Raw genomic sequence first — 25023 nt, 5'->3', positions numbered from 1 at the left:
AATACTTTTGAGATCTCAGCGACTAGAGCCCGCAGCTAGCCTGTCTGGCTACCATGGTAACGCGCACGCGCCGCTCGGCGCATGCGCACATTTATCGCCGCGCCTGCCTCCCGGAAGTGATTACCTCTAGGTCACGGCGCAGGCGGGCGCAGAGTACGCTTGGCGTCGAGCGAGGCGGAGGCGTGCTCTTCGCTGGTCTCCGCTCGGGTCTGGGGCGCAGAACCCGGTAGCTGTGGCGCGGGTGTCATGTCAGACAACGAGGACAAGTGAGTGCGGGAGCGAAGTGACTTTTGCGGAACCTCGCAAGGGGCGGGTGAAGCGGGAGCCTGGGTCGAAGGAAGTTGAGGAGCCAGGTGTCGGGGGGCAGTGTCTGAGGGCACTGGGGGTGCTGAGGGGGCCCGCGGAGCTGGAGAAGGGTAGGGCGGTGAGCCGGCAGCATAGACCCGGCCAGAGACTGGGCACAGAAAGACCCTGGCTCGAGGGTCCAGAGAGGATCACTGAAAAAGGTATCTTTCAGCAAACTTCCGCTGAGTCGGGCTCTGTGTCAATACCTAATAGGTGTATTAGGTATAGTCTCTGCTCTCCAGGTGGGGTCCCTTTCTAGAAGAGGGGACAGGCCCATAGACATAATGCCGGGTCGTGTGAATTGCGTAGTAGGTCTGTAGTATAGAAGTAATCCCGAGGAGGGTCTGGGGAGACTTTGAGGTCGTAAAGGTCTGGGAGGCTTGCAGTAATCCAGGTGAGAAAAGGTAGTGACTTGCACTAGGGTGATAGTAGTAGAAGTGGTGAGAAGTGGTTTTGAAGTCTGGATTTATTTTGAAGCTAGAGCCCAGGAGATTACCTGACGTGTGGTGTTGGAGGAGAGGTCTATCCTGAAGATAAAAATAGGGGAGTTCTCAGCATAAGTATATTAGTCAAAGCTGAGAAACAGAGGAGATCCTCAGGCGGGTGTCAGTAGAGAAGAGGAGATGTCTGCGTGTCAGAGCATCCCAACATGGAGTGCTTCGGGGGAAGAGAGGAGAAACCGGCAAAGGAGACTGAGAAGGAGTAGCCAGTGAGGTGGGAGGACACCAAGAGTGTGAGGTGTCCTTGCAGTCAAGTGAGGAGAGTGTTTTGAGTGAGACGAGTGGTCCTGTGGGCCAACTGACACATCAGGCTAAATGAGAACGAGAATAGTCCATCACATTTAGCAATGTGGAAAACATGAACAAACTTGAAAGGATGGTTTGGGTGGAATCATGGAGGTGAAAGGCTTTGGAGTGAGATGATGACAGAATGGGAAGAGAAGAATCGGAAACAGTGAAGATGGACAACTCTTGCAAGAATTTTGCTCCCAAGGGGAGCATGGAAATAGGGCTCTGTGAGGAGGGAGTAGAAAAGTAAGCTCTGTTTGTTTTTTTAGACGAGGAACTCAAATGACTTAATGATTTATTAAGTGATTCACTCATTAAGTAGATATTTATTGAGTGCCTCCTATGCTAGTAACTCAGATGAGACACAGATCTCTGCCCTCTTTGATTCTACTAAGTGGTGCTCTAACTGGCTGCTGCTTCTTGTACAGTTTTGATGGCGACGACTTTGATGACGTGGAGGAGGATGAAGGGCTAGATGACTTGGAGAATGCCGAGGAGGTCAGTATCTAGCCTTGGGCTCCCCTCTCTGCAGCCCAAGCTGCTGCATAGCCCAGCCAGTGATGACTGACTGAATGCATCTGCCTCCCGTCTGTGGTTAGGGCACCGCCAGTTAGAGTGAGGAGAGATCTAGTCCTGGGTAGTGGAGGAGCCCCTCAGGGTGGGCCTGAAGGCTTTTGTCCACTTGGAGCACAGCACAGCGCATGGCTTCTGGGGCAGTTAGCTCACTGACCGGCCACCTGCTCCCTCTGGGACCTTATCTCTTCTCGCTGTCCCTGTCATGCCAGGGAGACCCCAGCTCAGAACGTTTGACTGTGCTGTTCCCTCTTCCTTTTCCTTAGATATGCACGCGACCTGCTCCTCAGCCTCATCAGGTCTTTGTTAAATGTCACCTCAGTGGGGCCTTCCTGACCATCCTGTTTAAAATTGCCACATTAACCCCTTTCTCCAGCATCACACCCTGGCACTCCCTGTCTTTTCTCTGTTTTTATACTACACATTGTACTTAACTAATTTTGTTTACTGTTTGTCTCATCTCATTATAATGTAAGTTCTATAGGAGAAAGAATTTTTTTTTTTCTTTTTTTTTTTTTTGCGGTACGCGGGCCTCTCACTGTCGTGGCCTCTCCCGTTGCGGAGCACAGGCTCCGGACGCGCAGGCCCAGCGGCCATGGCTCACGGGCCCTGGCTCACGGGCCCAGCCGCTCCGCGGCACGCGGGATCCTCCCGGACCGGGGCACAAACCCGCGTCCCCTGCATCGGCAGGCGGACCCCCAACCACTGCGCCACCAGGGAAGCCCGGAGAAAGAATTTTTATCTGTCTTACTGCACTATCCCAAGTGCTTAGAATACTATCTGACATGTAGTAAGCACTCAGTAAATATTTGTTAATTCTTTATTATAGAATTTATTCTTCTGCCTATAACCCTGTACACACCTTTTGCTCTAATCACACTCCACAATTAGGTGTCCAGACCTAGTACATCCTCTCCCTCCTCTGTGCCTGTTGCGCACGCGTTTCAGCCTGCCTGGGAGGCCCTTTCCTTCCTCGTTAGCTTGGCAGCTCCTACTCATCCTTCTGGACCAGCCCGAGTCTCATCTCTGGACTGTGTTCGTAACCCCCAGTACGAGGTAGATGTCTCTCACTTTCTTGTTAAGTTTGTGGCACACTTGCATACTTTTTTTTTGGTTAATTTTTTTTTGAAGTGCTTTGATATTCCATTTTATTTATTTAAATACACACGCTCACACACACAATTACAACTCTGTAAATTAGTGAAATGGCACTCATTGGATGAATTAAATTACAACCAGTAAATGAGTGAACAGGAAAGACAGAGTTAAAGAAGATATTTGCAAAACATATAACTGAGAAAGTACATCTATACAATGAATTCTTACAAATCAATCATAAAAATGCAGAAAATCCAATACAAAAAGGGGCAAGGGATTTGAACAGGTACATCACAAAAGAGAATATCCAAATAGCTAATAAATATATAAAAAAGATGCTTAACATCATTAGTCGTCAGGAAACTGGAAAGTAAACCACAAGACACCACTCCACACCCACCGAGATGGCTCAGATTAAACCAGACAAAGCAGACATCTCACAGTGACAACACCAAGTGAGAAGAAAGATGTGGAGCAATTGGAGCAACGTTTATATTATTCTGGTCCGAGTGTAAATTGGGCCAGCGCTCTGGAAAACTCTGTGGAGTTATGTACTAAAGGGGAGTATAGATGTATATTTTTTAGGGACCAGTGATCCCGCTCCTGGGTGTATACCCAACACAGATGCATACTTATGTTGACCAAAAGACATGTACAAGAAAATTCATAGCATAATAGCAAACTAGTCCAAATGCTCATTATAATTGAACGATTATATGGATTGTGGTATATTCCAACCATAAAATCCTAGATGGCTGTGAAAATGAACAAAGTACTGGTAGACACAACAGAATGGATAAATCTACAAATATACCATTGAGTGGAAGAAGCTACATAGAAAACAGTACATAAGGTGTGATTACATGCACAGGAACTTCTTTTTTTTTTTTTTAAATTTTTAAATTTTATTTTATTTTTTATACAGCAGGTTCTTATTACTCATCAGTTTTATACACATCAGTGTATACATGTCAATCCCAATCGCCCAATTCAGCACACCACCATTCCCACCCCCCCCCCCCCGCGGCTTTCCCCCCTTGGTGTCCATATGTTTGTTCTCTACATCTGTGTCTCAACTTCTGCCCTGCAAACTGGTTCATCTGTACCATTTTTCTAGGTCCACATACGTGCATTAATATACGATATTTGTTTTTCTCTTTCTGACTTACTTCACTCTGTATGACAGTCTCTAGATCCATCCATGTCTCAGCAAATGACTCAATTTTGTTCCTTTTTATGGCTGAGTAATGTTCCATTGTATATATGTGCCACAACTTTACCCATTCGTCTGTCGATGGGCATGTAGGTTGCTTCCATGACCTTGGCTATTGTAAACAGTGCTGCAGTGAACATTGGGGTGCGTGTGTCTTTTGAATTACGGTTTTCTCTGGGTATATACCCAGTAGTGGAATCGCTGGATCATATGGTAATTCTATTTTTAGTTTTTTTTTTTTTTTTTTGCGGTACGCGGGCCTCTCACTGCTGTGGCCTCTCCTGTTGCAGAGCACAGGCTCCGGACACACAGGCTCAGTGGCCATGGCTCACGGGCCTAGCTGCTCCGCGGCATGTGGGATCTTCCCGGACTGGGGCACGAACCTGTGTCCCCTGCATCGGCAGGCGGACTCTCAACCACTACGCCACCAGGGAAACCGTATTTTTAGTTTTTTAAGGAACCTCCATACTGTTCTCCATAGTGGCTGTATCAATTTACATTCCCACCAACAGTGCCAGAGGGTTCCCTTTTCTTCACACCCTCTCCAGCATTTGTTGTTTGTAGATTTTCTGATGATGCCCATTCTAACTGGTGTGAGGTGATACCTCATTGTAGTTTTGATTTGCATTTCTCTAATAATTAGTGTTGTTGAGCAGCTTTTCATGTGCTTCCTGGCCATCTGTATGTCTTCTTTGGAGAAATGTCTATTTAGGTCTTCTGCCCATTTTTGGATTGGGTTGTTTGTTTCTTTAATATTGAGCTGTATGAGCTGTTTATATATTTTGGAGATTAATCCTTTGTCTGTTGATTGGTTTGCAAATATTTTGTCCCATTCTGAGGGTTGTCTTTTCGTCTTGTTTGTGGTTTCCTTTGCTGTGCAAAAGCTTTTAAGTTTCATTAGGTCCCATTTGTTTATTTTTGTTTTTATTTCCATTACTGTAGGAGGTGGATCAAAAAAGATCTTGCTGTGATTTATGTCAAAGAGTGTGCTTCCTATGTTTTCCTCTAAGAGTTTTATAGTGTCCGGTCTTACATTTAGGTCTCAAATCCATTTTGAGTTTATTTTTGTGTATGGTGTTAGGGAGTGTTCTAATTTCATTCTTTTACATCACACTTGCATACTTTTATAGCACTTGTTGTTTTGTTTACTCTTGTCTTTTTCCCCAGACTATGTATTCTTTGAGAGCAGAAACTCTTAGCTTTCTGTCTCAGCACCTATTATGATGTCTGGCACATGACAGATGCTTAATAAGTGATTGTTAAATATATGAATATGTAAAGATGGGGTGATTGTTCCTCTTCCTCTTAGGGTGATTTGTTGTCTGTGCTCAAGGACTTCTCTTCTGGATGAGGCAGCTGGCTTTGGACTCCCTCATCATGAGTCCTTTTTTACGAGGTCTGAGACTTTGGCCAAGTTAGCTAACCCTCCAAGCCTCTAGAATGGGCATTGTAATCCCCACCGCGTCAGGTTATTGTGAGGATTAAATGAGGTGTTAATAAGGCAGTTGCAGGTCACTGGCACGTAATAAGCAGTAGCGTAGCGGTGGTTACAATCGCTGTCGTCGTCATCCTGCCCCTCACCCCCGATAATGCATCCTGAGATTTTTCCCTCTTTCTTCCTTGGTGTCCAGGAGGGCCAGGAGAATGTTGAGATCCTCCCTTCTGGAGAGCGACCGCAGGCCAACCAGAAGCGAATCACCACACCATATATGACCAAGTATGAGCGAGCCCGTGTGCTGGGCACCCGAGCCCTTCAGATCGCGTGAGTATGAGCCTCCTCACCATCTTTTCCATCAGACAGGCTACAGGGAACCTGCACGCTGTTGGTGCGGCTCAGCCTGGCACCTGACCACAGACCTTCCCTCTTCTCACACGCTGAACAAGGGTGGTGCTGTCCCTGTGTGCCAGGCACTGTGCTAGACCCCCTGCCCGCAGAGAGTTTGTGATCCAGTAGAGAAACCGGACATAAACATCTGAGAAGTCAGATAACAGTACAGTAGAAGAATAGTGATAAGAATACGGAGTGTAACGAGTGCCTGTCAGTTAGGGAAGCAGAAATAAATAAATAGAATAAGATCAGCCCTCGACCGTTGTGGGCTGGTTAGTTGGGGGTGCTGCGGCAGTACCCCCCTGGGCTTAAGGTGGTTCTTGAGTCGATAGACAAGGGCCAGCCCAGAGGAGTGGGGGAGCCCTCCATGTAGAGGTCCCGCTGGAAACGTGAAAGCACAGAGCAGTGAGGCGGGGGTTGGGGATTGGAAATTAGCAGCCTTTCCTTTGTCTCCTAAGCTTGGAGCTAGTTGAAGACTAACAGGATTCAGGAGCTAGCAGTAGGCAGGTGGGGATCGCAACGTGCGACGCTTCCGTGTCCACCCCAACAGCCGTGGGCACTGCCGTCGCCAGCGGCCCTGTGTGCAGGTGTCAGCCTGCCTGCTAAGCTTGTGGGCATCATGGAGGACAGGTCAGGCGGCTTTGAGGAAGCAGGGACTCTTGAAGAGGCTGGACCACAGATGCGTGCTTTCCCCACCAGGCTCCCTTGTCAGATGAGTTCCTCCTCCGTTGTGGCGAGAGTAGGTGGGAAGACAGAGGGGACGGGCATGTTACTGTGGCTCTCGTGGAACATCCTCCCCGGGGAAACGTGATGCCGGGGAAAGGAGCCCTACCCCAGACCTCTTATAAGCTGCTGTGGGAAATGGTGGGTACCTAGAGGAGAGGGTGCTTCAAGTAGGGAGTAGTCGAAACTAGGCTTGAAATAAAAGCTGGGGCCAGAGTTGTGGGACGACGCGTGCTGGCGGCGTGGTGATGCTCAGTCTATGCATCCGTCCGTCCCTGCCCCGCCCAGGTTTTTAAACAGCATTGGGCTTCATCTCCTCCAGTCGTGGAGTGAAGGTGGCCACCGTGTTCACCTCGACAGAGGGCTTTATGGGCGGGCAGCGTCGTTCCTCACCCACTTGGCAGCAGTAGGCGTCCTGCCAGCCTGGTTGTGCTCCTTGCTGGTCTGGGTGAAATGAGAGCTGCACTCAGTTTGATGATTTTGGTGTCGCTGGGGTCAGGATCCTCTAGGCCTGCACCGCAGTTATGGTTGCCACTGGCTACATTTGGTCATTTAAATTTAAGTAAAACTAAATAGAAATTCAGTGTTTCGGTCTCATTAGCCACACTTCATGTGCCCAGTAGCTCCCTATGGCTACCGTAATGGGTAGTACAGATAGAGGACATTTCCATCATTGCAGAGCACTGACTGGGCAGTGCTTACGTCTGCTAAACATGATCAAGCAGAAAGAATAATTCATAAATTATTTTTCAAACAAACAGACTGTGTGCAAGTTAAAGTCTGTCAGCATCGAATAAGATATAGTGCTTGCACCTGTCGGGGATGCAGAGATGATCACAATTCCCCAGGTCTCTAGGTGTTTACAGTCTGGTGGGAGAGATGGACCCGTTCTAAATACCCAGAACCCAAGGCGGATGGGATTGCTGCTTTACAAGAGAAACAAAAGAGAGAAGGGAGTAATGGCAGGGGTGACTGGGGAAGCCTCATGAAGAGATTAGAATTAAAGCGAGGTGGTTTTGAACGTATCCCAGGTGCCAGAAACAGCACTAGGAAAGGTCCAGGTAGAGGCAGGCATGTATGGATTGTAGTGGGGGAATGGCAAGTAGCTTGGGGCACAAGACTGGAAAAGATGTCACTGGTTCATTGAGTGACAAGTTCAGAAGATGGGCTTGCATTTGGTGGACAGTATGGAGCAGGCATTTCAAACACTACCGAGGCCCAGGTCCTGCTTTCCTCGGGGAGCAAGCCTCGGTCTAGCTTAGTCTAGTCTATAGTGCTCTTTCCGACTGAGGGCTAGGGTGCTGTCTGGTGGTTCCCCGGCTGCTGTAAGCCCTTGGACAGCCAGGGCTGGAGCTTATCCTGAGTACGAGGCCTGCAATTCTGTACTTAGTAGATGCTGAACAGATGTTTCTTGGATATTTGTGGATGAAACCTCTCTCTGGTTCACTAGCCCCACCTGGTGGCTGAATGGTTGCCACAGGTGGAGACGTTCCGGGCACACTCTCCCACTTCCTGTGCACATAGTAGGGCTGGATGAATTAATGCTGTTGAGTTATCTGTATCTTGAAAGAAATAAGGCATATGCAGATCAGGGAAAGCATTTTGCCCCATTCTTTAAAGGTTTACATTTTGGGGAAGTTCAAATAATTATTGAGAGAGGATATAGAGAAAGTTAAAGAACTTGGTCTCTGCCCTTGGGAAATTTTCAGGCTTTGGGGAGTAACAGACATCAGAATATTTAGCAATGAAATTAGTAGATTATTTAGTGTGAACTGGTGGCTGTCAGACTGGCTGGTTATGAGAAGCACCTGGGGAGCTTTGCTAATGCAGGTTCTCAGGATCCTTCACTAGAGAGTGAGGGGGAAGGGTCTGGGGAAGGACCTGGGAACCTGTATTTTTAGCATACTTTCCCAGTAATTTTGATGATTATTAGGTTTGGGATCCATTAGTGTAAACTTGAGCTGGAATCAATAAGTGTGGCTTCCTAGAGGAGGTGGGCCTAGAACTGGCCTGTTTGTTTCTAGAGCCTCTGCTGCGGGCCAAGTGTTGTGCTAGGGCTTGGGGTCCTGGGCCACCAGGTCTCGTTGGAAAACTTCAAACAAGTAGTCACAGTGTAGTGGTAGTGGTGCCAAGAGAAGCGCATGTAAAATGAGTCAGGGCACTGAGGCCTCAGCAAGTGCTTTCCCGAGTGGGGACATCTGAGCCTCTTGCAGGCCTGTAGGGAGAGGAAGAGCTTGTACGAGGATGCAAAAAAGGAAACAACAGGGTATGTCTAGGGAACTGTAGTAATTTGGTATGGCTGGAATGTGGGGTAAATATAGGCAGGTAGCATGAGAAGGTACTAGAAAGGTAAGCAGGGGCCAGGTGAGGTTCTGCCTGCCTGATGGCTGTGGGGTGTCATGGAAGGGTGGCAAGGAGGTGAGCGCCCCACCACAGGCCCTGTGTAGAGGCTGGAGGAGCAGGACCCTGGGGGTATTGCCAAGTCAGAGAAGGAAAATGAGGCGAGCTGGGCCCCGAGGCAGGGCTGGGGGGTCGAGTTAGAGTGGTCAGAAGGGCGAGCTTTTGCACGTGCGGGTCCTTTGTGCTGGAACACTCTGCTGTGGCTGCAGGCTCAGGAGTCTGTGATGGGCCCTGGGGGAGGCCCTTGGCAGGGGAGCTGGCATGACGCACGTCACACGGCCCAGTGATGAAAGCCCACACTTGTCCCGTTCACAGTACCGGGCTTCAGTTTGTGAATCACCAGCTTTTAAAAATAATGGGAGGTGGTGGAGCACAGTAGGGAGGAGCCTTCGGGGTTCAAACCTTGGTTCTACCACTTACTGGCTGTGTGTCCTTAGGCAAGTTACTGACCGTCTGTGCCTCAGTTTCTTCATCAGTGACACGGAAGTAACAAGCGTGCTCACCTCAGATACAGTACTCTGAAGGGCTGAGAGCAGCCATGCCACCTGCTCTTTGCTTGTTCCAGTGGTGCTTTAGCATCATTGTTGTGTGGGCGCGGCAGGGCTTTTTGTCTTCATTTTCAAATGAGGATAGTGAGATTTGGGGAAGAAACTCAGTATCTTTGGAGGCAAAGTTTAAGTCTAGCGTACAGGCTCCCACTCGCGTACCCTCGCTGTCAGTGCCCTGGAACTGCCGCTCCGCATCCGCTGTGCCCGCCTCCCTGGAAGGTGCCCTTTCTGGGTGAGGACTGGGATGCTGATCTGATCCTGTTTGTGAAGCTCCCCCCCGACTTCATGCTGGGCCTTTCTCCCTGTGTTTGTAGTCTCCCCCAACACCTGTCCCTGTACCTACAGGATGTGTGCCCCCGTGATGGTGGAGCTGGAGGGGGAGACAGATCCCTTGCTCATCGCCATGAAAGAGCTCAAGTAAGTCGCCCAGATCATGGTTCACTGCTCCAGAGCCCTGGGAGGCAACCCTTGGGTTCTCTGCTGCTCACCCTTCCCCCACTTCCCTGATGGGGAAGTGTGGTTCTTGTTCCTGTAGACCCTTAGTTTGTTTGGGAGTCAGCCCTGCAGGGAGGAGGAGGGAGGGGGAGGAGGGGGCAGGCAAAGGCGGAGGGGAGGACATTGATGAGACCTTTGCTGTCTGTCCGAATTTCCCTGTTCCTCCTGCAGTTGGCCTTACCAACATCCCTCTACGTTTCCCCCTCCTCCCTTCAGCCATGGGATGGCAGAGCCCTTCCAGACTCAAGTGCCACACTCAGAGATGCAGGAACTTTTTTTGTTGTAATTCCTTTCCTACAAAGTGCATTCATAGTCTCAAGAGGATGCTGCTGAGACTTCTCTTGCCTTGCATTCTGCACATCTGTCCCTCTGCTGCAGGGCTGGGGTCACCAGCCCTCACGTACCTTGACTTCTCCCCTGCCACAGGGCCCGAAAGATTCCCATCATCATTCGCCGCTACCTGCCTGACGGGAGCTATGAAGACTGGGGGGTAGACGAGCTTATCATCACCGACTGAGCCGGAATCGTCTTCCTGACTGTGCCTCAGCCCCAGTTCCTAGTCTCATATTCTTTATTCGTGTAAATAATAAATTCTTCAACATTTCAACCCCTCCGCCTCCAGCTGCCTGGGAGGCCTACCCACTTCTTCCGCCCTGCTGCCTGGAGGGTGCACCCATCCCAGTGGCCCTGCGACTGTCAGCTCTTTAGGAAGCACCAGGGGCCCTGACCCCCTGTGGCTCCCCCACGTCCCTCCCTCCATCTCGTAGTCCACCAGAGCAGAGGCTGCTGCAGGAGACACCTCAGCTGCCTTCCCAGCAGACAGACAAGCCTTTGTGCCCAGGGAGCTGGTTGCCACGGAAACCCCCAATTTCCTTTCCAGTGGGGACTGGCTGCAGGGGCTTCTCCCTTCTCAGGAGTATCACAGAGCAGGTCTCATCAAGCCACCCATTGTTTCCTAAGGACCTGCCTCGAGCCTCTTATCGTGGGCTCGGATCCCCTTTCAGGAGCCAGTGCCCCAGCAGGAAGCTTGGGGATGCAGTGATCTCCTGCCCTCCCCGAGAGAGCCCTGCCGGGCAAGTCAGCAGCTGGACCAAGGGCCGAGCACCTGCCCACCCCTGCCTCCCCTCCCCCGCCCCCCCCTCGATCCCCGCTCGTCAGGCCACTCCCCACACACCATCCTTCATGACCCACCTCTCTGGTCTGCCACACCCATACCCTCTCCTTCCCAGCTTCTGGAAGATGTCCTTCCCCTTCTGTGTGGGGCCCCTGCTCCTCCGAGGCCTTCACTAGGATGGGTGCTGGGATGATGGTGGGCAGGGGAGCAGGGCTTCTGGGTTCAAGGCGTGACATTAAATCAGGACTGGAGCTCCCCTTTCTCTGCCCTAGGTTCTAATGGGTCCTGTTCTCTTCACTCTGCTTACCCAATCAATCATGCTGGTTCCTCCCTTTCTCGGGGTTGGCGGGTGGGGGGAACAAATGACAGGGAGAGGGTGTATACTGACACCAACAGGGATAGAAGGGAAAACGGGCTTCCTGAATATTCCAGCCTTGACCTCCCTTCTGCTGCCAGCTCCCCTTCCACGAAGAGGAGGAGCTTGCCTGACCTCTGCAAGAGGCAGGGACCCTGGGTGTGGGTGCCCCCTGGACAGGGTGGGAGTGGTGAGCATCCCCAGGAGCGGGAGGGGTGTTTGCTGCTCTGGAGAAGGGTTAATTTGGGGGAGCAGTGGACTTCGCACCCCCTTCCACCCTCCTCCAAGCCTGTGGAATCCTTTAATCAAGTTGGGTGCTGAAATTTCAGCTCTGAAATGCCGCCTTTGTGCTGGCATCCAGGCGGCCGCCCCAGAGTGCGGGGGTCACTTTCTTGGCCCCGTTTCTCTAAATGGTCTCTTTGTTCCTGCTGGACCGCTCAGTATCAGATGTGATTAAAGGGAGATGGGGCTTGGGTGGAGGAGGAGAGAAGCGGCTGGGAGAGGGAGGGGGTTAACCCTTAGGGGATAGGGTGTAGAGGAGTTGGAGAGAGGGGTGTTTTTCCTCCCATTTCCCCCTTCCCATTCTGCTGCTCTTTCACGGAGTCAGCCCCTTCCAGCTCAGCTGGCCAGGCCAGGGCATGGTCCCCTCAGCCCTCTCCCGATACACCTGCCCCTTCTCTGTTTACATGTGGAGCCGCTACTGAGGCCTGAGCTCATCCAGAAGCTCAGGTCTGAGGCATGAGCACAAGCTAGGTCTCCCGACTTCTGTCGGGTTATTTGTTCTTTTGGGCCATTTCCCCTTCTCCCGTATCCCCAGTGACTTTCCAGTGAGCCTCACGAGGTCCTGGAGGTGGTGATTTCATCTTCTTGATGTAGCCCCTCCCACCTGCCCTGCCAGCTCCACGTCCACAATCCCACTGAGCACAGGAGAAGACTGGAAATACTGAACAGACCAGAAATGGACTAATGTCCTGCTTGTCAGTAGAGGGAAAGGGTGGGTTGTAAGAATTATGAGCACATAAGGTTGGTACTGATTGATCCCTAACAAAATTCTAGAATAGGCTATTGCATATTTGAAAACACTTGGATAATAAAAGGATCCTGGAGCTAGCATAGGGTTTCTAAGAATATCACCAAGTGAACCAAATTTTCTGTTTTCAATGGTTACTGGTCTGGTAGGTTGGAAGAATGCCACAGGTACAGTGAACCTTGATTTTAACGAGGCATCAGGCAGTCTTTCTGTGCAGCTGTGATGGAGAAGCGTGTACTTCAAGGTGATAAAATTAGATTCAGAATTGATTGGACAGTCTTTTCCCTAAGAGTATAGTTAACAATGGATGGAGAGGTTTTTAGTGGTGTACACAGGGCATGTCCCTCTTCATTCCAACCTTTTTTCATTAGTGACCTGAATGAGGATATTCAAGTTTCAGACATAAAGCTCAGGAAAACTATAAGTTGGATTCAGAATTCTGAAGGATTTAATATAGGTGGGGAAATGGTCAGATGCAACAAGATGAAATCTGTTAAAGATCAATATGAAATCCTGCATTTATCTACAACACACAACATCAACAAAACACTAGAAAACCACTTGTATACAGGTGGTCTGACTTGGCCGCAGGTTTTATCTACAAGAGCAGGGGTTTGTAGTTACCACTCCGCTTCATGGGAGCCAGCGGTTTTGGCGAAGTGGCCTGAAGAGCTTGCGTGACATAGCTTCCAGATGGCAGTCTGGCCACTCGGGAGGACTGGGCTAGTTCTTGGTGCCCCCTACCCCGCCCAAGGTCCTGACTAGGAGGTGAGGGGCTGGAGCCCACAGACAGAAGAAATAGATGCAAGATCTGGGCATGCTGGCCTGGAGCCGTGAAAGCATCATCGCTTTAGATTACAAGCGGAAGTAGGGCAGGTGGAAGAGATGGTTAAGGGCGCAAGCTTTGGAGTCAGCTGGCTTCAAAATCTGCACCAGCACTTCTCAGCTCCCACCTCGCAGTGTCAGGTCCCCATCTGGGAAATGGGGATAACGACTGGACCCACTCCCTCATAGGCCTGAAGGATATAAAGCACTTGGCCAGGGAGCACCCAGTACGTGGTAGCTATTACTGTTACTATGAGCTGAGTGTAAGGAAGGACTTCCAACCATTGGAGGTGTCTATCAATGGAGCACGGGGAAGAGGGGAAGAGATTTCCCTGTCCCTGTGGTGGAGGAGCTCCTGGCGCCAGAGTGCAGGTTGGAATTCCGTTGAGGAAAGAGCTTTTGGGGAGGAAACCCTGAAGGATTAGATGGCATGTCTGCCATCCTGGTTTACACGTAGACACAGGCACCTGCTACGAGGACTCGGCTAGATCCTGGTGTTGGACAAGTTGTGTGTGTGTGTGTGTGTTGGGGGAGGTGGCAAGTGGAGGGCACAGTGAGAGAAGGCCCATCCACCCATCCTAAAGGACCAGGCCTGCTGACTGCAGACAGCAAGACCTGAGGCCTGATCTCCCTTTCAAATACTTGTTCCTTGAATTCTGTGCAAGGCCCCTCTCCGCTGGGCGAGAAAGGGCTGCTTGCAAGGCGCTCTCGCTGAGTTCCAGCTGCGTCAGCAAGTGGCCCACCTGCAGTGTGGGCACAGCTGGGCTGGGGGCAGAGCTCGCATCTGAGGCCTCAGTTCTGAGCACACACTGACCCCACTGTGATGCCAGTTGTCCTAACCTGCTGCACTGGGAGAGAGGAGACCTTTGGATTGTCTGTTCTTTGCATTCTACCCCTAGCTTCTTTCAGAAAGTGTTTGAAAAAGCACAGGTACAGGGATAAGAGACCAAGAGACAGGCCAGGTCAGGCCCACCAAGCAGGTAACCGGAACCTTTAATTTTATTATGTAGAATGCTTAATGCAGAGTTAATAGGGGCTAGAGTACCTAGCAGAGGGGAAGGGGGAGAGGGAGCTACTGAGATAAATAAGAGGGGGGCAGTAATGAGTTACATGTGGATTGGGGGGCTGCAGAACAGGAAGATAGGGGCAGAACAGAGCTACATACTTTATTCAAATACCATTGGGAGGCAAAGGGCAAAAGGCCAGGGCAGAATGTACATGTCAGGAGTTTAGTGTCTTCAGCCTGCTGCCAGCAACCTGGGTGCTGGGCCCTGGGTCTCCCCCTGGAGCCGAGGGTTTGGGCCTGAGCAGCCTATAACTCTGGGAAGCCCAAGGAGTTGGGGCTGACAGAGCAGGGGCCACAGAGCCTGGTGAGGGGAGAGGGAGTTGGCGGGGAGCCGGGAGGAAGGCTCTGTGAATTGTCTCCGAATCCTGGGGTCCCTGCCTCCTCATCTCCTGGGATGTGCCTCAAGATCTGGGAGCTTGTAGTGGAGTAGGACCTGGGTCCTCTTTCTCCATTAGACAAAGAATGAGGTTACTGGCATGAAATTGGATCTGGGGGCCTCTGTGCCAATCCCTTCCTGTGTTCAGGAGGGGAGGGGGCACTGAAGGGTTGAGGAGACCTCCCTCTGAGCTCCCCCCCACCCCCTCTCCCTCGAGGCTATTCAGAACTGTCCTCGGCCCCTGCGGGGCAGACGGAGCCTGCTGCAGGCGCTGACGCAGGCCTCTGGCTGGCCTTGCTCTTAGGCACGTGGCGCAGGTGGCACGGGTTATGTCAGTCCCCTTATTGCCCACGAAAGAGGAAACATGGGCACAGGAGTGGCAAGGCCTCCAATTCCCATCTGACCCTGGATGCTTCCCCTCCTCCCAGAGGAGGGTGAGCGGGGCCTGCTCAGATCCTGGGATCGAGGGTCATTCCTGGGGGGAAGGTGCAGCCCCTCGTTTTTCAGTCTGGGGCAACACGCAACCTCCTTCTCCTCTGCCCAGCCGAGTAGCCCAGGGCTGTGCCTGGGCTGGAGTCTGGATAGGACGGGGTGGGGTCATCAAAGGCAGTGGGCCAGACAGAAGGCCTTCCCTCAGCTGTCAGCCTCTGCAGCTGCCTCCACAGCCGCCACCGGGCCTGAGATGGGCGAGGAACAGGGCGCGAGGGCTGGGGGAAGGGGCAGGGCGAGGGTGGTGGTGACAGGACCTTCTTTAAGGCCGGGACAGCGTCGTATATACTGGCTGCTCCCAGTGTGTGGGGCTGTGGGACTGGGGCCCTGAGGGGCTGGGGTCAGAGATGGCCGTGTAGAGGGGCCGCTGTGAGGGCCCCATGTAGGAGAAGGCCGAGTAGAGGCCAGAGGTCTGGCCTGAATGGCCATAATAGGGTCCTGAGGGCTGATGGTCAGAGTAGTCAAACTGGGGGCGGGAGATGGAGGGGAAGGCGGAGCCATAGTGGGGCAGACTGAGGGAGGTGTAGGCGATCTGCGAGGTGGACGGCTGGTCAGTGTAGTGCGGGGGCCCCTGGGGCCCCGCGGTCTCCGTCTTCACCTGGGCTTTGGCATCCACACCAGGTGGCGAGACCGTGGGCAGAGCCACACCTGGAGGCTTGGAGATCCAGGCAGAGTGTCCACTGGCCACAGCCAGGGCGCTGCCCAGCCCGTAGCCAGCTGCCGAGTAGCTGCCCACATGGCCCGGGTGCCCGTTGGGCGGCAGGTACTGGTCCAACTCAGCCACATCAAAGGTCTCCATGTTGGACATTACCTCGTGGCTGATCTCACCGATGTCCACGTTGCCGAAGTCGATGTGAGGCTTCCCGCCCTCCCCCATGGAGCGCCCATCCCGCTTGGGGTCTGCCTTGCCCGACTGCAGCTCTGTCTTTGGGGTGGTCGGAGGGGTGGGCGGGCCATGGCTCTGGCCTGCAGGGGAGGGAGACAGAGAGAAAGGAAGCAGGAACTGAGGTCAGAGGCTGCTGGATTCTGATGGTTCACTTTCAGACAAGATGCCTCCAGAGGCTGAGGACTGATCACTGCGTGACCCTGCAAGTTTTACACGTTTGGGCAGCCCGAGGTGGCATGTAATTATGTAATGATCTTGGGTTGATCTCCAGTTATTTATGAAGTGCCCCAATCTTAGGAATGAGTCCTGTCTCCTACCAAAATAGGACTCCCGCGTCACCCACCTCCTGGAGAAGCCTGCTTCATTCTGCAAAGCCCTTCCTCACACCAGCTGAAGTCGGCTTCCCTGCCTGCTCCCATTGTTCCTTAACTGTTGAGCCCGATGGGGTCTGGCCTGTGGGTCTGGGCTCGCCTGTTCTCTCTTAAGCACACTCAGCCTCTGCTGGCCGCTCCCTCTGCTGACCTCTCCCGCCCTCATCGCTTTTGCTGGCTTGCCTGGGCCTCCTCCAGCCCTGGGCCCTGAACAGCGATGTGTCACCTCCAACCCACTCCTTCCTCCCAAGGCCACCTCAAGTGCCCCTTATTCAAGGAAACCTTCCCTGTGACCCAGTGCCCCCGACCATGCTCTCAGCTCCCATCACACACCGCGCTGTCCCATTGTTCCTCCAGCTTTCTCCCTGCCTGTTCAGGAGAGCAATGAGATAAGTGACCTGCTCTACCCCGTTCCTTTGTCTGTCCATTTGCTCATTCACACATTCATTCAGCAAACACTTAGGGGGCACTGCTAAGTGCCAGGCACTGTGCCAGGCGTAGGGGATACAAATGTAAATCAAATGGGTCCTTGTCTGCACAGCTCCTAGTCTTGGGGGAGATCCAGGGACCCACACATGGCTAGAGGGCAGCATCCGAAGTGCTGTGATGAGGGGATGTGTGAAGGGCTCAGGGGACCAGCGCAGGAAGCTGCTCACCCTGCCCTGGGGACGTGGGGAAGGTCTCACTGAGGAGGAGTAGCTGAGCTGTTGAAGGGGACGAGAAAGCCCAGGCCCACAGTAATATAGTGAACTGGTTGTTCTGTACAAGGTCCAAGGTCTTCTGGTGAGTCTGTGTCCCCGAATCTCCGAAGGAGTGTGAGGGCGGAATGGCTGGATTGAGGACCCCATCGGAGAGAGAACATGTTCATGGTCTCGGAAACCAGACGCTCCTCGAGGGCAGGCCTGTACCTCCAGCAGACCAGAGGCAATGCTGAGTCCTGTGCTGGCCAGAGTGTCTAGACTTTGAGTTTGAATCCTGGCTCTGCCACTTCCTGTGTGACCCTGGGCAGACCCCCTATCTTCTCATCACTTTCCTTATTAGTAAAACAAAGGTGATAGCAAGCATCTCAGACATGGCCTCCTTCTGGAAGCTTTCCTTGACCAGAGGCTGGTGGGTAGCTGGGTATCTTTGGAGACCGACTGGGTGGACAGGTCGATGCCTCCTCCCTAGAGGTCATGCCCCCTCATGGGCTTTGTGTGCACTTGTTTCATCCTGTACTTAATTCAGTTGTTTCCATCCCTCTAGAGTGGGCTTCTGAGGCCGGGGACCGTGGCTTCTCGTTTGTATGCCTGGTGTCTGCTTCCAGGTCTGGCACAAAGGAGTACTCGGAGCGTGTCTTCTGAAGGCAGAGCTCTGCTCACTGAGACTTGCCAACGTGCCTGACCCCAAGCACGGTGTTCTGTATGCTACGAACACAAGTGAGGCCGCTGTGGTGGGGCAGAGGCCCCGGAGCCAGACCACCTGGGCTTAGACCTCAGCTGTACGGCAAGTTACTCTCAGTTTTCTGTAGAGTTTTCTCTCTGTAAAATGAGAGTGATTTGCCAGAGCTGAGGTCTGACCCCAGGCAGTGTGACCGCCTCGTCACAGCTTACAGTGATTGCATGTGTGCCTGGCACACAGTAGGTACTCAGTTAATGTTAGCTGCTGTCATCATTCATGAGAAGGAAACAGGATAGATACCCTGTGTCTGGCTCATCCATGGCACGTGCTCAATGTCACATGCCGTGTCTCCCCCATCAGACTGGGAGGTGGGAAGGAGGCAGTGATCTCCCCTTCATCTGCTCTCCCATTTCTCAAAATCGTCCTGTCCCACTTTTCTTTGGTGTAACTCCCCCACTGGCCTCCATGGCCTCCTTAAATGTTCTCTTCACCCCAAAGCAGTGCCCCTTCTACCAGTCCTGGTCAGAGCCCTCTTGCCCAGCCGCCTCGCCTGACACCTGAGTCCCCACTGAGCTCCCTCTGGGCCCCTGCACCCTAGCTGGGCAACCACCCAGTCGGGCCAGCCCTTCCCAGAGCCTCGGGTCTCAAGCCAGCCAGCCTTTGCCTCTCCCCACCGCCCAGCCTCCCCCAACCCAAGCTCCCAGCTCCGTGCTCACCCGAGGGGTGCTCAGGGTTTCCATCTGACATCGGGGAGCCCTCGCCCGGGTGCCGGTGGTCCAGGTGGGCGCTCTTGTAGTGGGCCTGGATGGCAGCAGCACTGCCCTGCTCGGCCTCCCCGCCTGGGCACTCTGACTCTCCCTGGGCCGCCTTCCCGTTCTTCCGCCTCCGCGGCTGGTACTTGTAATCTGGGTGATCCTTCTTGTGCTGCATCCGGAGCCGCTCGGCCTCCTCAATGAAGGGGCGCTTGTCACTCTCATTCAGCAGCCTGGGGTGGGGTGGTTGGGGGAGGCAGCAGAGGGGGAGACATCATAAGTGTCTGCCCTAGAAGAAATGAGGCCCCGGGACGGGGAGCCCAGCGGGCAGGGGGCTGTGCCGTTTGATTTATGGACTGGAGGATGTGAGCCCAAGGCACCACAGCCTCAGGGGGCAGTGATCGCTGCCCCAAATCTCTCGGGGGCTGGAGTGTGAGAGAGGAATCAGCCTGCTGCTCCTGGCAGCCCCTGAGCATGGAGTTAGAATAGAGCTTACAAGAGGCATAGAGCTTCCTTCAGTTCAAGGAAGAGAAAATGTTTCTCGTCATCAAAGCTGTCTGCAAGTGGAGCTGGCTGCCTCGTTAGGGGGTGAGCTCCCTGGGACTGGAGGTGTGCAAACAGAAGCAGCATGGTGAGGGGGAAGAGTCCAGTGTCTGCTACTTACTAGCTGAGTGACCGTGGGCAAGTCACTTCTCTGAGCCTTAGTTTCTTCACCTATAAAACGGGGATGATAATACCTACTTCACCAGGTGTGGGATTGGCCAAGATAATGGCTGTGAAACGCTGTGTACGAGACCTGGGGATGGGGGACTGGCACCTTGAGTAACAGGTGCAATTCTAATGCTGCTTGTGGGGTGGGTGGACAGGAGGACCTGGCGTGGAACCCCTCAACTCTAGAATCTGGATTTTTGTGAATCCCAGTGTGGTGGGGCCTAGGGGGCAGGATGTGAGTGTCCCTTACTATGTAGGAGCCACTGCCTCCTGGGGGAGATCAGATCTCCTTGTCCAGGGGGGTGACAGAGGGTAAAGGAAGCTAGACTCTCTTCTGAGACCCTGGACAGGGGCAGACAGACCTCCTCCCCAGTCCAAGCCCAGCCAATGGAAGGCAGCCCCTGAAGACAGTACCCCTGCCCACTTCAAGCAGGGGTACTCCAGCCTCAGGCCAGGGCTGGGGCAGGGGGAGTTCAGGGCTTGGCTGCTCAGGGTGAGGAGGGCAGGATGGGGTACCTCAAAGAGGGGCTCAGGGGAAAGAACACACACTCAGACTCCGAGACATAAGGCACTCTGTGGGAGCAGCTCTGTCCTTTGGCCCAAAGGGCCTCTCTCTCCAGCTGCCCGCCCCCCCCCCCCACAGTGGGCGCCCTCTTCACCCAGTCAGCAGAAGGCTGAGCCCTCCCTGCCCAGGATGGGAGGGGGTGGTCATACCAGGCACCTCCTAGCGGGCAGCGGCATTCCTCTGCAGCTTAGCCTCCCCTGGCTGCCCTCCCCCTAGGCCACCCGGCCCAGCCCTAGTGCAACTTTCACTTTCCAAGGGTCCCTCTAGCTGAGTGATGGGATGGAGACCCCAGACCAAGGCCTCAGGAGTGAGGGAGTGGGATGCGGCCTTTTTCACCCCAGCTGGCCCACCCCCCAACCCCAGCCAGCCTAGGGGAGTCGGTGGGGCAGGCCCAATGGTGTGTGTGTGGTGAGGGGAGAAAGCTGCATGTGAGGGCGCTCAGCCAGCTGTGGCCCCGGCACAGAGGCTCCCAGGATGTCTGGGGACACTGCACTCCCTCTTCCACCCCAAACCTTCCCTGTGCCCTCTGTCCAGCTGGCAACCGGATGTGAATCAGCAAGAAAATGGCAGGGGGCACGGAGCCAGGGCACAGGCCAGAAGAGAGGGAAGATTCCAACACTGCATCCCATTGGCACCTCCCATGCTAGTTCCCAGCAGTACCCTAACCTCGATAGACATCTAGCCCGGGGGCGGGGTGGGGGGATGGCCAGCTTTAGCCCAATGCTAACCTCACCCCCAAACCACCCAGCCGCACCCAGACCTTCAATCTTGGCTCTTTTCAGGCTCTCTCCTGACCCCAGACCCGCCCTGCCCCACCACGTAAACCCAATCCCAAACTTCATCTTGCCTCCAGCGCCAGCCCTGTCACCACAGCTCTAACTACAAACCTCATGCTATCTGCACTTCGCTTCATCTCTGGGTCTCCGAGGTCTGGAATAGGGATGGGGAGGGGCTAGGCTGGTTCCCCACCCAAACTGGAACCCCATGTGGGGGGCTTCCACGGTGGGGCACTGGCTGCCACTTCACCTGCTCCTGTCAGGGAAGGGACCTGGGAGTTGGGAGAGGCTCCAGCCTGCTGTCATTATTCTCTCCAGGCAGGCCAACCTGTATACCCCCAGCACCACGTGAACAACATCTAACAGTCCTTTCCCAGGCGGGCACCGAAGGTTAGCGTGACCGTCGGCGCTCCCCCAGCCATTTAGGAGCCAGGACCCGGACGCTGGTGTGTCTGACCCCAACCCCCTTCCAGCACCCCACACAGTCTGTATGCATGTCTTTCTCTTCTCAGGTATAGGGCCCCTGATTTCCAGTTCTGCCCAGATAACCATACCCCTTCCTGACAGCCTGGGAGTCATGAGCCTGGGCCGGGGGTGGGGGGGATTTCAGGAGGAGCCCCTGGAGAGACTGGCCAGCCCAGTGCATATACAGATGTCTCCTGGGGCCCCCACCCAGGCTCTAGGTAGCCCGCCCCCTGTTGGCGTAGCCTTTGATCCTTGCCATTGTCTGGGGTTGGGTCCTGAGTAAGCAGTGCCTACTTTCCTGATTGCCCCACCCCAGGTTGGCCCCTGGGGGGCACCCTGCGCCCCTGTGCGCACAACTTGAGTGGCGGCCAGGAACAAGTCCTTCTGAGGTAGCCCATGCCTGGGCTAAGGGAACAGGGACAGACAGGGACGTTGGAGGATCCAATTTTAAATCCTTGGCAATGGCATGGGGGAGAAGCAGGGTGTCCATCCTTGCTTTGATGCCCTCACTGTGGTCTGCTCGTGGTCCCAGGGCCTGTTTTGTCTGCCTGTCTCCCTCCTGGTTGTCCGTCTCTCACTTGCTCTTCTCTGTCCCATGGCACCAAGGGTACTGGCCTGGCTGAGCCCTGCCACAGTGCGGATGGACCTTGGGCAGAGGAGCTAGCTTTGACCTCTGCTCCTGGGCAGGGTTAGACCCTCTGAGTCCATGCAGCAGGTTGGCCACTGAGCCCAGCGCCTGCTGGGGTGAGCAGAGCGCTGAGAGCGGGACGGGAAGGAGCACCAGGCCTTTAGCAGACACATGGCCAAGGACGGGGCCAGGGGGCTGGATGGGAATTCCTCTAGGTCTCTTGGGGGCCCTCCCGCGCCTTCCACCACCTTAAGCCTTTGGCCTTCTAGGCCAATCTGCACTGTGCTGGGGCCGGCAGGGGGAGGGCAGTGGCAGGAGGGTGGCAGGCCCCTCTGACAAAGCCCAAACTTTCTGCAGCTCAGAGGCTCCTCGCTCCTGCTCTCCTCTGCCCTCACCCTCCCTAGCTCCTGACCGTGTCTTAGAGTGCAGGCGTGACCCACTTCTGTCACCAAGGATGATGTGTGGGAAGACCACTGGACGAAGAGCCAGGAGACCTTGGTTCTGGCCCTGGCTCTGCCCCAAGCTGTTACGTGGCCTTGGTGGTCCCTGTGCCTCTCTGGGCCTATCTCTTGGGCAGTCCAGTGGGGAATCAGGTAACCTCTGCAGACGCACATCTTCTGGAGCCCTTGCTCTCGATCTGAGCTGCCCAGGACTTCTTGGGGGGCGGGGTTGCCCTGGTCAACAACATATTCCCAAGGGGCCAGCCTAAGCCCCAGACCTGAGGTGAGGCCGCCTGCCTCCTCGAGGGCTGTTTTTCCCAGAGGTTTGGGCTGCTTCCAGAGAACCTGGAACTCTGAGGGACCCTGGGTAGGCAAGGCACCAACGTTTCCTCCTGGCCAGGGCTCTCCGGTCTAGGGCTGGAGGAGTAGGAGGTTACTGCTGGGTGGGGCCCTGGAAAAGAAGATGGCGCCTGGACTGGGAGAGGGAGGGAGGGGAAGAGTCGGGCCTGGCAGCTCTGGGGCCGGGTGGGAGGGGCAGGCTTCTTTCCATGTGTCCCCTTCCCTGGGGGAAGAAGAAGCCCCCGGCCTGAAGGAAGGGTGGTCAGAAGGGCACAGAGAAGGCAGCTGGGGTAGGACAAGATCCTGCAGTGGCCGAGTTGTCCTCAGCAGTTCTCCATCCCTCACCCTTTCAAAGACCCGGATCTGAATTCCTTGTCTGCACCCCCCCACCCCACCCCATCTCACTCCCCCAGCCCTCCACCTGGCTGCCTCAGTTTCCCTGCCTCTCCAGCCTGGCCTTCAGTTCCTTCCCAAGCGTTTCCCCCGAATCCCCCTGACCGGCGGCAGTGGCACCCTTGAGTGGCTTGCCTGTGGAAGGGGTTAGTGGAGCCCCGTGGTGTGGAGTCCTCCACCAGCCTTCCCTCCCTTCCGCCTTCACTCTCGCCCCAAGAAACCCAGGCCCGAGCGCCTGCCACCGACAGAATTCCAACCGCGAGGGGGCGCCTTCCAGCCCGCTGCCCCGGCTGGGGAGCCGGGCCTAGGCCGCTGGAGATCCGAGCGAGCGCAACCACAAAGGGGTACTGGGGGAAGGGCGGGTCCGATGCACCCAGCTGGCCTTCCAGTCCCACCATCAAGGCGGTGGCTGCCCCAGGAGAAAGGCTCAGGCAGTGCCCGTCTAGCCCGAATCCACCCGCAGGTAGGGGGCCCGCGGGAGCTCCCCGGAGGCGGGTCGGGGGCGCTCACCTCCAGAGCTTGCCCAGCGTCTTGCTGAGCTCGGCGTTGTGCAGGTGCGGGTACTGGTCCGCCAGCTTCCTGCGCGCTGCCTGCGCCCACACCATGAAGGCGTTCATGGGCCGCTTGACGTGCGGTTTGCTCTTGCTGGCGCCGTTGACGCGCACGGGCATGGGCACCAGCGTCCAGTCGTAGCCGCTGAGCACCTGGCTGACGGCCTCGCGGATGCACACAGGGAACTTGTCATCGTCCGCCTCGCCGTCCTGCTGCTCCTTCTTGACCTTGCCCAGCTCGCCGGGCCCCGGGCTGGCTCGCAGGCCCGATCCGCCGCCTCCACCGCCGCCGTCGGGCCCCAGAGAGGGCGCGCTCCCCGGGGACAGGCAGCGCGGCTCCTCGGAGCCCACGGGGCTCAGCTCCACCTCGGACAGGTCCTGCTCCTCCGCCATGTCGCCCCCGGCCGCCGCCGCCTCGGCCGCCTCCCCGGGGCCCGCCGCCGGGGTCCTCGCAAAGAGTCCAACGCCCACCTGGACGGGAAGGCGGGTGCGATGGGAGGAGTGCGCGCAGCCCCGACGGCGTCGCGGCGCGGGACGCGATGCAGGCACGGCCCCGAGGTGGCGTCTGCCCGGCTCCCCCTAAACCCACCACAGACCCTGGGCCCCGCGCACATGCTAGACCCTGGCTCGGCCTCCTAGCTCCCGCCTCCGTGTCTTCCCGCCACCTGGTCCCAACCGTCTCTTGGTGTGGGTGGGTTTGGGTTTTTTTTTTTTAAAACCTCCTCTTGGGTGGAGGTTTGTTGATGGAAAGGAAGAAAAACGGACTCTTTATTCTGCTCTAATCCTGGCTCCTGGAATTTCCCACCTTTTCTCTCACCTTTCCTTCTTCCCTTCCGCCTGCCCCGACGGTGCCTGGAGGAGCTGGGTGGGGGGCAGATGCGGGTGTCAGCCTCTCGCCACCCCACGCCCCACCGCAGGGTCCCAGGCCTGGGCCCCGGAAGGGAGGAGCGGGCTGCGCACTTACTCACCTCGGACCTCTCCTCCAGTCTGGGGCTCGTCCTTAGGAAGTGGAAAACCGTGTCCCAAGGTGTGCGGTCCAGCTCGGGGCTGGGTGGGGGACGCTGGTGGGCTGGGAGGGAGGGGCTGGGGGCCCTGAGCTTCAGGCCACGGCCTTGTCAGGACGGAGCCTGAATCCTCACCACCAACCACCCTGGCCGGACAGCCTGAGACTGACTGAGCGCTGAGCTGCTGCCGAGGGCTGGGGAAGGAAGGAGGGGGAGAGGGGGAGGGGGAGGGGAGGGAGGGAAGGGCAGAAGGTGGAGCCTCCAGCGCTTTCCTTCATCCCCAACACTCAGGGCTCCTCCGCCAGCCCCCCCACACGCCCGCTCCCTGCGCTGCTGCCCCAGGCCCATCCTGGGAGGTGTAGGAGTGGGGTGGTCAGGCCAGGAAAGCCAATGGATGAAGGTGGGCAGGGTCACAACCTGTAGCTTGAAGGAAAATTGGGCTCAACTGGGACCCCCCACCTCTGCCTCAGGTGGAGGGACGGGCAGTTGGCAGAGG

At 55.1% G+C, this 25023-nt stretch overlaps 2 protein-coding genes across 3 annotated transcripts; one reads left to right on the top strand and one right to left on the bottom strand.

Annotated features, from left to right (window-relative positions):
• The first annotated feature begins 117 nt into the window (after positions 1 to 117).
• POLR2F (RNA polymerase II, I and III subunit F) lies at positions 118 to 10614 on the top strand. 2 transcript variants are annotated; one of them, XM_079936287.1, is made up of 5 exons: positions 118 to 266; positions 1562 to 1631; positions 5649 to 5779; positions 9862 to 9933; positions 10438 to 10614. In XM_079936287.1, the coding sequence occupies exons 1-5, from the start codon at positions 247 to 249 to the stop codon at positions 10526 to 10528; spliced, it is 384 nt and encodes a 127-aa protein (XP_079792413.1). In that variant the 5' UTR covers positions 118 to 246; the 3' UTR covers positions 10529 to 10614. The 2 variants fall into 2 exon arrangements, with proteins under 2 accessions (XP_079792413.1, XP_079792414.1); XM_079936288.1 differs by having other exon boundaries at positions 9831 to 9933.
• A 4914-nt stretch (positions 10615 to 15528) lies between these two features.
• Positions 15529 to 24048, bottom strand: SOX10 (SRY-box transcription factor 10; the record flags this gene model as incomplete). The annotated part of the gene is made up of 3 exons (XM_079936564.1): positions 23483 to 24048; positions 18620 to 18888; positions 15529 to 16232 (listed from the first exon to the last, which is right to left on the bottom strand). The coding sequence occupies exons 1-3, from the start codon at positions 23914 to 23916 to the stop codon at positions 15529 to 15531; spliced, it is 1407 nt and encodes a 468-aa protein (XP_079792690.1). The 5' UTR covers positions 23917 to 24048.
• Between the last annotated feature and the right edge of the window lie 975 nt (positions 24049 to 25023).

Source organism: Stenella coeruleoalba (assembly GCF_951394435.1).
Source record: "Stenella coeruleoalba genome assembly, chromosome: 11".
Taxonomy (NCBI): Eukaryota; Metazoa; Chordata; class Mammalia; order Artiodactyla; family Delphinidae; genus Stenella; species Stenella coeruleoalba.
This window is presented reverse-complemented; position numbering and strand designations above follow the sequence as displayed.

Coding starts and splice junctions, on each gene's coding strand:
- POLR2F (XM_079936287.1), top strand. CDS start 247: ATGTCAGACAACGAGGACAA. Junction 267..1,561: donor ATGTCAGACAACGAGGACAA/GTGAGTGCGGGA, acceptor CTTCTTGTACAG/TTTTGATGGCGACGACTTTG. Junction 5,780..9,861: donor ACCCGAGCCCTTCAGATCGC/GTGAGTATGAGC, acceptor CTGTACCTACAG/GATGTGTGCCCCCGTGATGG.